At 34.6% G+C, this 12,057-nt stretch overlaps 1 protein-coding gene across 2 annotated transcripts in view; it reads left to right on the top strand.

The window, feature by feature from the left end:
* Positions 1-10,879, top strand: part of MINDY2 (MINDY lysine 48 deubiquitinase 2) — a 63,449-nt gene extending 52,570 nt beyond the window's left edge. Inside the window, exons 7-9 of one of the 2 annotated variants that reach the window (XM_036440595.2) lie at positions 727-900; positions 2,304-2,522; positions 4,652-10,879. In XM_036440595.2, the coding sequence (XP_036296488.1) occupies positions 727-900; positions 2,304-2,522; positions 4,652-4,780 (522 nt within the window). In that variant the 3' untranslated portion in view covers positions 4,781-10,879. The remainder of the gene's footprint in view (positions 1-726; positions 901-2,303; positions 2,523-4,651) is intronic. The other variant, XM_045582151.1, reaches the window with a different exon arrangement.
* Positions 10,880-12,057: the final 1,178 nt, after the last annotated feature.

The following is a 12,057-nucleotide window of genomic DNA, read 5'->3' as shown; positions in this document are numbered from 1 at the left end:
CTATTTGTAAGTCATTTACTTGTTGAACATGCCAGTAGCTCCTCAAATTATAGTATAATTTCTGCTGAAACCAGTTTGGCTCAGTGATAGAGTGTCAGCCTGCGGACTGAAAGGTCCCAGGTTCAATTCCGGTCAAGGGCATGTACCTTGGTTACAGGCACATCCCTGGTAGGGGGTGTGCAAGAGGCAGCTGGTCGATGTTTCTCTCTCATCGACGTTTCTAGCTCTCTATTTCTCTCCCTTCCTCTGTAAAAAATCAATAAAATATATATATATTTTTTAAATTATAGTATAATTTCTCATTATACTGTAGTATACCAATTATAAACTATATTCAAAGCCAGCTAGATTTAATTCAGTGAGCAAATAAGATATCTTCTTGGTCTATTTATTATGTTATGAAGATCTAACTAGTAGGAATAGTTAATATGCTTTACACGTACATAGTATAAAGTATTTTTTAAATATTAACTATTTTTGCCCTGGCTGATGTTGCTCAGTTGGTTGAGAACCCTCCCATGCACCAAAAGGTCACTGGTTTGATTCCGGGTCAGGGCACATGTCCGGCTTGTGGGCACAGGGTACAGGAGGCAGCCCATTGATGTTTCTCTCCCATGTTTCCCTCTCTTCCAATCTCTCTCAAATCAATAGAAAAATATTAAAAATAAATATTAACTAGTTTTGATCAGTTTATCAGTCTTTTTTCTTTTGTTATTTCTTATTAAGGGTCTACTGTATTTGCTGGTAACAGACCAGGGGTTTCTTACTGAAGAAAAAATTGTTTGGGAAAGCCTTCACAATGTTGATGGTGATGGAAATTTCTGTGACTCAGATTTTCATCTGCGGCCTCCTTCAGATCCTGAAACTGTGTACAAAGGACAACAAGATCAAATAGATCAGGTAAATTTGTTTATTTCTTCATATTATTTAAAATGTTTATTCCTTTCAAATACAAATTTAGTTATCCAAAACTTTTGAACTAAAGATTTAGTATTCATTAATATACTTATGTAATTTTTCTGACAATTACAAAATAGATAGGTCAAGCCAGGACTGGTTTGGCTCAATGCATAGCGTTGGCCTGCGGACTGAAAGGTCCCAGGTTCGATTCTGGTCAAGGGCATATACCTTGGTTGCGGGTACATCTCCAGTAGGGGGTGTGCAGGAGGCAGCTGATCGATGTTTCTCTCTCGTCCCTCTATCCCTCTCCTTTCTTCTCTGTAAAAAATCAATAAAATACATTTTTAAAATTAGATAGGTCATCATTCTATATGCATATTAATTGCACAGTTTGGTTCAGAAGGCCAGATCATCTAGGACTGTAATGGACTGTAACGAATTTGAATTTTATTTAAATTGTGGTAGGGAAGATATGCCAGGTATATCTTGGAAGTGAACTACTTCACCTTTTTAAAAGGTTGAGAGGTGAAGAATACAGAGGAAGGACACAGGTATAAGTAGAGACTAGTAGTCCAAGCAAGAGATAGAGATGAAGAGTCAAGTACATCTTTGAGATGTATTTTGGCTAATTAGAAAACAGAAAAGAGGGAGTCTTGAAGATAGTGTGCACTGGATAAAGTGTAGTGAGTATTCTAAGCCTTAGAGTTAAGGAAGAGTAGATTAGTGAGTAGAATTCCCATTTAGAACTGAGACAGAGAGGATTTTTAAAAATTGATTTGAGAGAGAGGGATGGAGGGATAGAAACGAGAGAGGAACATTGATCAGCTGACTGATAATTGAACCATGACTTCCTTGTTCATAGGTGACTCAACCACTGAGCCACACTGGCCAGGCAGGGGCAACATTTTTAAGTTTTCTCTAATGCCTTCTATACTTCTAGAAATAATTTCAGATGAATTCCAAAAACATTTAGAATAATAGTAGCATCACTGAAATAAGTTAATATTCTTTAGCAGAAGCACTTTTTTTTTTTTTTTAATTGATTTCAGGGAGGAAGGGAGAGGGAAGAGAGAAATAGAAACATCAGTGATGAGAGAGAATCATTGATTGGCTGCCTCCTGCACATCCCCTACTGGGGATTGAGTCTGCATCCTGGGCATGTGCGGTGACTGGAATCGAACCTTAGGCCCCTTCAGTCCGCACGCAGGCTGACGCTGTATCCAATAAGCCAAACCAGCTAGGGCCCAAGCAGAAGCACTTAAATAACTTTTGTTTTTATATTTAACCTCTGGTATGTTTTTAAAAAGCCATTCTTAGTTTTGTAGATATAACCTCTATATTTACACTCATTAGTTCTTAGGTAATGTCTCATAGCTAAAGATAGTTATAATTTCATTTCTTAGGACTATCTTATGGCGTTATCTCTACAACAAGAACAGCAGAGCCAAGAGATCAATTGGGAGCAAGCGCCTGAAGGAATCAGTGATTTGGAACTTGCGAAGAAACTCCAAGAAGAGGAGGATCGACGGGCTTCTCAGTATTACCAGGAACAGGAACAAGCAGCAGCCGCTGCTGCTGCTGCTGCTGCTGCTTCTGCTACTTCTGCTCCTGCCCAGGCTCAGGTGAAACCAGTGTTCTTATTCTTAAACATAATGATCACTTTAACAATAAAAAGATTTGTGCTGAGATAAACATTTTTAAATTATATATTGACTCTTTAATTATAAAAACATTTTAGCACCCATTAGGTTTCTTTTTCTTGTGTTTTTTTTCTTCTTTACCCATTAGATTTTATAACATTATCCTATTTTTGTGGTTATCTTAATATTTTTCTCATTTTCTGAAGTTATTTTTCATAAGGTTCTGATGACAAGAGTTTTCAAATTTATTTTTTTAAGTAAATCTTTATTGTTCATATTATTACAAATGTTCCTCTTTTTTTTTTTCCTCCATTGCTCCCCTCCACCAGGTTCCCACCCTATCCTCTGCCCTTTCCCCACCCCCCATTGTCCTCATCCATAGGTGCACAGTTTATGTTCAGTCTCTTCCTGCACCCCCCACTCTCCTTTTCCCCAAGAATCGTCAGTCCACTCCCCTTCCATACCTCTGATTTTATTATATTTACCAGTTAATATTGTTCATCAGATTTTTTTAAATCCCTTGGTTTTTAGATTCACTTGAAAATTACCTATTTGTTGTTCATAATTTTTATCTTTATTTTCTTCCTCTTCCTAAAGATCAAATTTCTTTTTTAAAGTTACTAATAGCTGCCCAGAATATAGGCCTATTTAAATAGTCTTTCCTGTCAGTCAGAGGGCAGTGTGAGGTACTACTGGAAGAATGTAGACTCGAGTCAGATGTGGATTTGCATTTCCTGCAACACTTTGAACCAAGCCATCTGCCTCTTAGCCTCATTTTCCATGTCTGTAAAATAGAAGATAATACTTAACTCTTAGGTTTGTGGTTGAGAACAACTAAACCCAGTGTCTGGCATGTACTAAGTATCCAACCAAGATTAGCACTTTCCCACTTTTTACTCTTCCCAGCTGAATGTTTTATGCACTGTAAATGTGACTGTTAAATCTCAGTTTCTATATGTTAAATCTCATTGTATTAAATGGGGGGGAGGGGGGGAATCCTCCTTTTTATGTTTAACTGTACAATGCCAGAAGTATAAGAAAGCAAGATGTCCTGTAAGAGCTGATGAAGATTTAAATATAGAGGTCTCCATTAAAATAAAATAACATACGGTATCTATTTCTAGCTCAAATATTGACTACCCTAAGCTTAAAAGTTAAAACCTACCATTTATGATTAACTTCTCATTAAAAATTTTCTCACCCTAGTCCATTTGGCTCAGTGGATAGAGCATTGGCCTACAGAACAAAGGGTTCCAGGTGTGATTCTGGTCAAGGGCATGTGCCTTGGTTGCAGGCTCCTCCTTTGGCCCAGGCCCTGGGGCTTATGCAGGAGGCAACCAATCAATGTGTTCCTCTCACATCGATGTTTCTCTCTGTCTTTCCCTCTCTCTTCCCCTAGAAAATCAGTGGGAAAATATCCTTGGGTGAGGATTTAAATTTTTTTTCTTTTTCTCTTATTTCACTGAATATACTTATTTCATACTCTCAGTTTTAAATATTTTTTCTTCCTTTTAAAATCTGTTTATTATGGTAGTTAATAGGGTCTTAAAGAACTATTGTAGTTTACCAAATTGTATCACTTTCTTTTTAAAAATATATATATTTTATTAATTTTTTACAGAGAGGAAGGGAGAGGAATAGAGAGTCAGAAACATCGATGAGAGAGAAACATCCATCAGCTGCCTCCTGCACACCTCCTACTGGGGATGTGCCCACAACCAAGGTACGTGCCCTAGACCAGAATCGAACCTGGGACCCTTCACTCTGCAGGCCGATGTTCTGTCCACTGAGCCAAACCGGTTATGGCCCAAATGGTATCACTTTCATTAACATTCTCTAAACTTCAACATAAATATTTCTTGAATTTGAGACTTCAGGCAACATGATCTTACTTGACGTTATTTATTGTTTGAAATTTCTATTTACTTAGAATAGTTTATCCAAAACGGTAGAGGAAACTATTCAGATACCATATAACAAGGCTATATGCCAGTAGCTTCTTTTTTCAGTAATGAGTTTTTTCACTCTTTCGGTTTTTTCTCTCTAGATAACTGTGATTAAGCATAGTTAAGAAAGTTGAGGTAATTTCTTCCTGTTTGTTTTTCCTAAAGCAAAGCCAACCAGCACAAGCCTCTCCGACAAGTGGAAGACAATCTGGGAGTAGTGAACGTAAACGAAAGGAACCTCGAGAAAAAGATAAAGAAAAAGAAAAGGAAAAAAATAGCTGTGTTATTTTGTAACAAGTGTTGGATTCTATTGAAACCACCTATATGTCTTGAGAAACAAAACCACAGGAGGAAAGGAAGAAAACCCGATAAATACCGTCTGTGCCTGATTTTCCAATGGATTTTGTTCATGTTTTTCAGGGGAAAGGTTGTTACATAACTACAATTAGACTTTTTCAAGTCACACAGTACACTATTTATGAGCTGGAGTTTCCTGTTACAGTAGGAAATGCTGTGTGTTGTCATTCATGAAAAATACTACACTTGTAGCCAAATAAGCAAATCACAGTAACTTTTGTGTCATAGTGACATTCATAACTCATATCAGTTAGTAAGCTATTTTTTCTTCTGTTCTAACAATGAATGAAGGTAATTGATTTTGTCTGATTCCTTCCTGAAAACTAAATACTAGCACAATAGTTTCTGAAATTAATTTTTACAATATTAAATTATGATCTAATCCACAAGAAACCAGGGGTTTAATATAGGGATTTAAAAAGAAAAAAAATTAAAAAAAATAACAGGAATAAATAATCCTTAATTGTATATTGGACTAGTTCAGCCCTTGAACAGCTTTACCTTTCTTTAGGAATGTACATTTTAGATATTATCATAAGAACTGATCATGGAGCTCGGATTTAATTAGATAGAAAAAATAAAGACTTGTATTTTTTTTTCCAGTAGCAAAAAATTACATAATACTAATACTCATATTCTACCAAAATCAGATATTATGACTTTGTAGTGTTGTGAAATTTTGAGGAATTTTGAAATCTTTAATATAGGTAACTTGGACCACAGCTACTATTTACTGGCAGTGTAATAAGTGAGAGTCAGAAGGAAACCACAGTGGATGCTGGACTTTGTAAATATGAGGGTGGAGAAAAGGAAGTAGTTCAGTGTCTACCTTTTTCTAGAATTACCTTGAACCTTAAAACTTAAACCATGTTTATTTGCTAGAAAATTAAGTATAATTATTAAAATCAACAAAAAAGCACATTTCTGAAGGGAAGTTAGGTTATAACCTCTGAGTCTAGTAAAAAGCAGTAGTAGAAATCTGTTGGAGAAATTTATATAAAAGCAATCACATTTTTTTAACTTATGGGAACCAAATAAACCTATAACATCTTGTAGTGTTTGTAGGATTCAGAAAGAATATTTATTGAACTTTATCATGAGGCAACACATGTATTTCTGTATTTCTAGATATAGTTTGGAAAACTATCCTTACAGTCACTTTTATATGCTTTGTATTTAAAAGTTTGTTTTGGTCATTTTTGAAATGACTATTGCTGCTGCAAGTAGTTCTGTGATTTACATTCTAAGCCTCAGTAAGTTTGTTTAAGAGGATCTATCTAACCTGAGCATCCACTTGGAGAATGTTTTTTGTGATCTGGGTGACAATAGACTACAAAAAAAAGTGATCTAGATTGCTTAAGATATGTCCTTAACATTCTCCATGATCCAAGAGGATTAGTCTACATGTAAAAAGTGAAGTCTTATTTATGGAAGGAATTATTCTAAGGGAAAAATCCAGGGTCAAGCTATATCTTTTATGTCTTGTGTATTGCATGTCTGTTTATGTTATACCATTTGTTATTCTTTCAAATTTCCTATGCTAGCATGATAATCATCAGAAAACCTGTTTGGGGCATAAAATTTCAATATAAAATATTTTGTGAGTCTCTTGATAATAACCCAGAATATGTGTAGATTAGTGAAGTAACCAAATGTACTGCAGAATTCTCTGCTGGCTCAAACAAGTTGACCTTAGTCCAGGTTTACTTTTTTTTTTCTTCTTTTTCTTTAATGTACTTTTATTTATTTCAGAGAGAAAGGGAGAAGGATAGAAACATCACTGATGAGAGAGAATCATTGATCGGCTGCCTCCTGCAAGCCCCACACTGGGGATCAAGCCTGCAAACTGGGCATGTGGCCTTGACGCGGGACTGAAATTGGGACCTTCAGTGCACAGGCCAATGCTCCATTCACTGAGCCAAACCAGCGAGGGCCACATTTACTCTTGTCATTCTGGTTGAAGGAGGAAACTACAACTTCAGGGTTTGTTTTTCCCCAGATGGTAGTGATAGTGCAGTATATAAGAAACACACACACTCACACACAAAATAAATCCTCAGAAATTTCACAAAGCATATTTGAGGCGTATTTTCTCATAATGATACTTACTATTTATTGCCCTTGAAAAATTTACGTGTTATTCTTCTGTTGTTTGCTACTGTCTACTTAATTTGTTCAAAAGATAATACTGCCATTCTCCATTCCCTCTGGAAGAAAAAAAAAAGACTCACTGAAAAGCAGCAGTGCTATCAGATAAGTAGATTCAATGTATACTTATAAGAAGTAATTTAAAAATGTAATGTGTTTGTTAATTCAGCCTTTTTCTATGTAATATTTCCAAGTCAGATTTTCTTACATTCCTGGAATGTTTGATATACCAAGAATAATAATGATAAAATGTTTGCTTTGATTACTGTGGGGGGAAAATTAAATGTTCAATTCTATTAAAACAAACAAACTTCTCAGAGATACTGGTTTCCCATCCTTGAAGGTTATAAAGAATTTAGAGCTATTGTGTCTTTATTTTCTTATATTTTGCTCAAGGCAACAAATTATACTCAGACATTTCATTGCTGATTTGGGTATATAGGAATTTGATAATGATATATTAAAGTCTTTCCTTCACAGTATTTTGCAATACTTGAAAATTGTTGCATGTATACTGCTAGCAGTAGTTAGAATGCAAACATTTTTGCTTTTAATATTTATAGGCTAGATTAGGGGCACATTTCCATCAACCAGTCAACATTACAGTTAGTAAAAGAGCACATGAATGAATGATATAATCACTGGGCTTTCTCATACTTTTAAAATATGTTCTTAAGGTTAATGAGCAATCTTTATTAACAATATGAATTTTCTTCATATCTAATTCCATTGAATCAACAGTGCTATGATGCACAATAGGTTTTTGACATTTAACAGTACTTACTGTGTATTCTAAAGCAAGGATCCATGACTTCTATTAGATTCTCAAAGGAATCTAAGTTTTTTCCTCAAATTTAAGAGCTAACATTTTAAGACACACTAAGTTTGTGGCAGCTAAAATTGGCAGTGACTGCTTCCTATAATATGCTGACTCACTGTGCTTATGTAAAGTGACTTCTGTTTCAAGGTGTCATGTTAGTTAAATGAGGCATAGATTTAAGTTTAGGAATAGGCTTTGGAAGCATATTGTTTTATTGTCTCACATTTCTAATACTTGTCTATTTATCCCTTAAGATGTTTTCAATTTTTCCTTGAACTTTCTTACCTTAGTTTAATTAAGCAAGTTAGTGTCAAAAGTTAGTGACTGAATTCAACATTAACCATTTTGTACTTGCACAAAAACTTATTTTGTTTTTAATGAAGCACCACTTCAGTTCACTAAGAGATAGAAGATCTTGAGAGGAAAGGATTAGAAGTCCAATATGTATTTAAGGAACAAATTATTGTCCCTATATTAATATAGGCAGATGAAGCAGAAAAATCAAGGCAAAAATTTCCAGAACTGTCCTCAAACAATCTCATTTATTTTAAAAAGAATTTTTTTTAAAGTAAACTTTCCTAGACAATATACCAGTTATTTTAAAACATGATGGAAATCTATGGGCTTTACCTACCACACAATACAACTTAAACTATAATTGTAAACTACTTAAGTTTGATAAGGTGGAGGCATTAAAGATATTATTTAAGTTATACTTTAAGGAACTGGAAATGTGGAATTCTGAATAATTTTATGTCTAACAATCTGGCTTTTATCTTGCCCTGGTAAAACTTCCTGTGCCTCAGTTTACTCTAAACATGTAAATAATGCTTACTTTTTAGTGCTTTGCACTCCTGAATAAAGGGCATAGTATAAGCACAAAGTATCACCTAAATAATCAAATATCACACACCTTTTGTTCTTGGATGTGCAGTGACAATATTTTTCTCCCAATGACAATATTTTTTAAGCCAGTTTTTTAATGCTGTCAAACTTTATAGAATTACCTTGTCTTTACGTATGATATCATCTCTTCTCAAAATGTATTTTACAGTTGCTTTTGTGTTCAGTGGGCTATAGAGTCCCAATCAAGAGTATTTTGAGAATGAAAAGCATTACGTTTTCATTTCCCCCCAATATCTTTCATATGTCTAAATATTTAGATTCTCTTCTTTTTCCTCCATGGAACAAAGTACAGTGGTAGTATATGTAAACTTTATTGCATGGATGGAATTCATTTAGATCTCTCAAATACTGTCATTTGGGCATCTATTTAAATTACTTGTTTTTTAGTATAAAATGTTATTTGATAATGTGCGGTTAAATTCTATTTAGGAAGTTACTGAAAATGGTAAAGGAATTCATCAGAATCAGAGTTCTTTGGTTCTCTGGTAATTGGTGTCTTTTTTTTAATTTATTTTTTACTGATGTCCAGCACTTCTGAAGCTATTGGGAAAACATGAAGAATTGAGGTTATTCTTCTCCGGTGACACTACAAGATAAAGTAAATTTTAAAATAGAAGACTTCCTGGACAAAACAAATTGCTAAATAGAGATAACAGAGTTTGACAAATTGCAGGACCCTGGTAAATTTAACTTGAAAAATAGATCTAGATTTTAAATCATGCATATATCTTACTTAATCCTCATGGGTTTTATTTTGTTTTAATCCTTGTGTTTCTGCTGTTAAGAACTTAGAGTTTAATAAATTATATACATATATTTTTATATGGAGGGTTCTAGTTTCTAATTTCACTTCTATCTCAAAAATAGTAAACTCAAAAACAGGGTAAAAGTCTTCAACTACTGCCACAAGTTCAGTTTCATACTATTGCTCTAAGAAAGGAGGAAATTTGACTTCTCTGCCTATCCATGTGTTGTTTTTTTAGAACATGGTACTATTCCAAATAAGGTGTTGAAATACCATGGCAAAAACACAAAACCTAAACTTTAAACCACAGTAGATTAAAGAACAAAAATTGTATTATTTTTCTAAAATAGTCTCTTTTGTCAGATATTCTAAGAATTTCTTCAAATCATATAGTAATTTGTCACCAATAGCTTTGAAATCTTTATATTTATCCTCCCTGAAATAGCCTGCTTTGAGAGGAAGGAATGCCTCTTGGATTAGAAAATGCACAAAGCAAAATTATGAATTTTGCGATCCTGGCTTTAGTAGATACAGTTTTAAATAGGAAGTAGGGAAACTAAATTATCCACTTAAATTCCCAAATCAGAAACCTGTCAAAATGAACATTATAACAAATGTCCAACTGAGCAGTTCTGACTAATGTGATTATTTTAAGACTAAAATTGACAATCTTTGAAGAGATGTCCTCTGTGTCTCCCAATTTTGTCAGTTTTTATTGTTCCTTTTTATATCTTCATTCTACAAAATAATCATTTTTTTCCAGGGTACATAGGATATCTAAGTTTTACAGATTTTTAAAGATGAGGATTTGAAAAGCTTCCAATGTGTTTTTGTTAAAAGGCTCTATCTTCCTCAAGAAAATGACAACTCCTGTTTTCAGATCTGCACAGCAGAGGTAAGACAATGTGATAGAAGTTGGATATCTGATAGCTACACAACAGTCAGCAAAAGGGATAACCTTCACTTGGGAAATTTCAGAGAAACTCTAAAAGTTATTTCCTAAAGTTAGTGCATGCAAGTCTTTCTCTGTGACTTGTGCAGAATAATGGGGGCACAGATTTGGGGGAACAGCAAGTGAAATGGCATAAAGATTGCAGAGAAAGTGATCTTGAAATATAACAAGAAGAAACCAGTCTTTCCCCCTCTGCTTGACTGTGGGACTATTTGGGTCAAGAGGTTGCTATGACAGAGATCTCTGTGCCAGGCCAAGACTGGCCAATTGAAACAGTTCTTAAAGAGTTTAAATAGACTATGTATGATGCCTATTTTTTCCTCTTTTAGTATCGTAATGCCCTCATTACTTCTAAAATAATTCATCTGTTTTGCTTTTATGACCAGCTTTAAACCTATTTAAGAATAATAGCCACCCTAGAGCTGATAGGAAAGAGCATTGAAATACATTCTAATTATGCTAAAACTATTTAATTCTAAAAAATGTGTCAAGTTTTAAAACTTTCACTTGGAAGATATTTCTAGAAAAGGCATATTGAACATAGATGGGGAAGTATAAAATATTTCTGATAGGATTATTCAGTATTATTCAACATGTAATTTTATGTTTGTTGCTGTACCACAAAGATGGTGTCATTCTTGGATTAAAATGTTGGATTTCTTGTTAATATGCTTAAAATTGTAACAAGTGATAACACTATTAGCATTTTTTTATTATAGATTATATTTTATTTCAATAAACTTTGTTATTTAGACCAGTGTTTCTGCTATATATATACATTCATCTCATTAAGTTCTTTTAAATCCTCACTCAATGCTATGTTTTTTAAATTAACTTTTAGAGAGAGGGAGAGAGAGTGACAGAAACATTGATGTGAGAGAAACATGGATCAGTTGCCTCCATAAGCCCTCCAACTGCGCATCAAACCTACAACCTAGTTATATACCCTGACTGGGAATCAAACTCACAACCTTTTAGTGTACAGCAGTGTTTCCCAAACTTCTCTCATGATGAGAATCACCTAAGCTTAGAGCACTAGCTAAGTACAATTTTACCTAGATGTTCCCAAAAATTCTAGTTTAGCACTTCTTAGTTGGGATTCAGGAATCTGTAGTTTAACAACTCCACCAGGTGATTCTCATCATGAGGGGAGTTTGGGAAACACTGGTGTACAGGATAGTGCTCCAACCAACTGAGCCACTCAGTTGACATATTGATTCAAATTTATGTTAGAATAGTTGGACCAACTCTTGATAAAGACAGTTCCCCCACCCCAGGAAGTGAATAATGAAACAATTAACTGTAGACCATATAATTAATCACCTGAACCCAGTGGTAGGTTTGTTTGTTATAACTGGTACTTCTCTTGGAGGACTTAAGTTAGAAAGAGCTGAGAATGGGCCGAAGCGGTTTGGCTCAATGGATAGAGCGTCGGCTTGGGGACTGAAGAGCCCCGGGTTCGATTCCGGTCAAGGGCATGTACCTTAGTTGCGGGCACATCCCCAGTGGGGGGTGTGCAAGAGGCAGCTGATCGATGACTCTCTCATCGATGTTTCTAACTCTATCTCTCTCTGTACAAAATCAATAAAAAAAAAGAAAAAAGAAAGAGCTGAGAATGGATCAATTTCTCTTTATACCAAGCC

Source organism: Pipistrellus kuhlii, unplaced genomic scaffold (genome assembly GCF_014108245.1).
Source record: "Pipistrellus kuhlii isolate mPipKuh1 unplaced genomic scaffold, mPipKuh1.p scaffold_m20_p_1, whole genome shotgun sequence".
Classification (NCBI taxonomy): domain Eukaryota; kingdom Metazoa; phylum Chordata; class Mammalia; order Chiroptera; family Vespertilionidae; genus Pipistrellus; species Pipistrellus kuhlii.
Note: the sequence above shows the minus strand (reverse complement) of the source record. Positions and strands in the feature narration are given on the sequence as shown.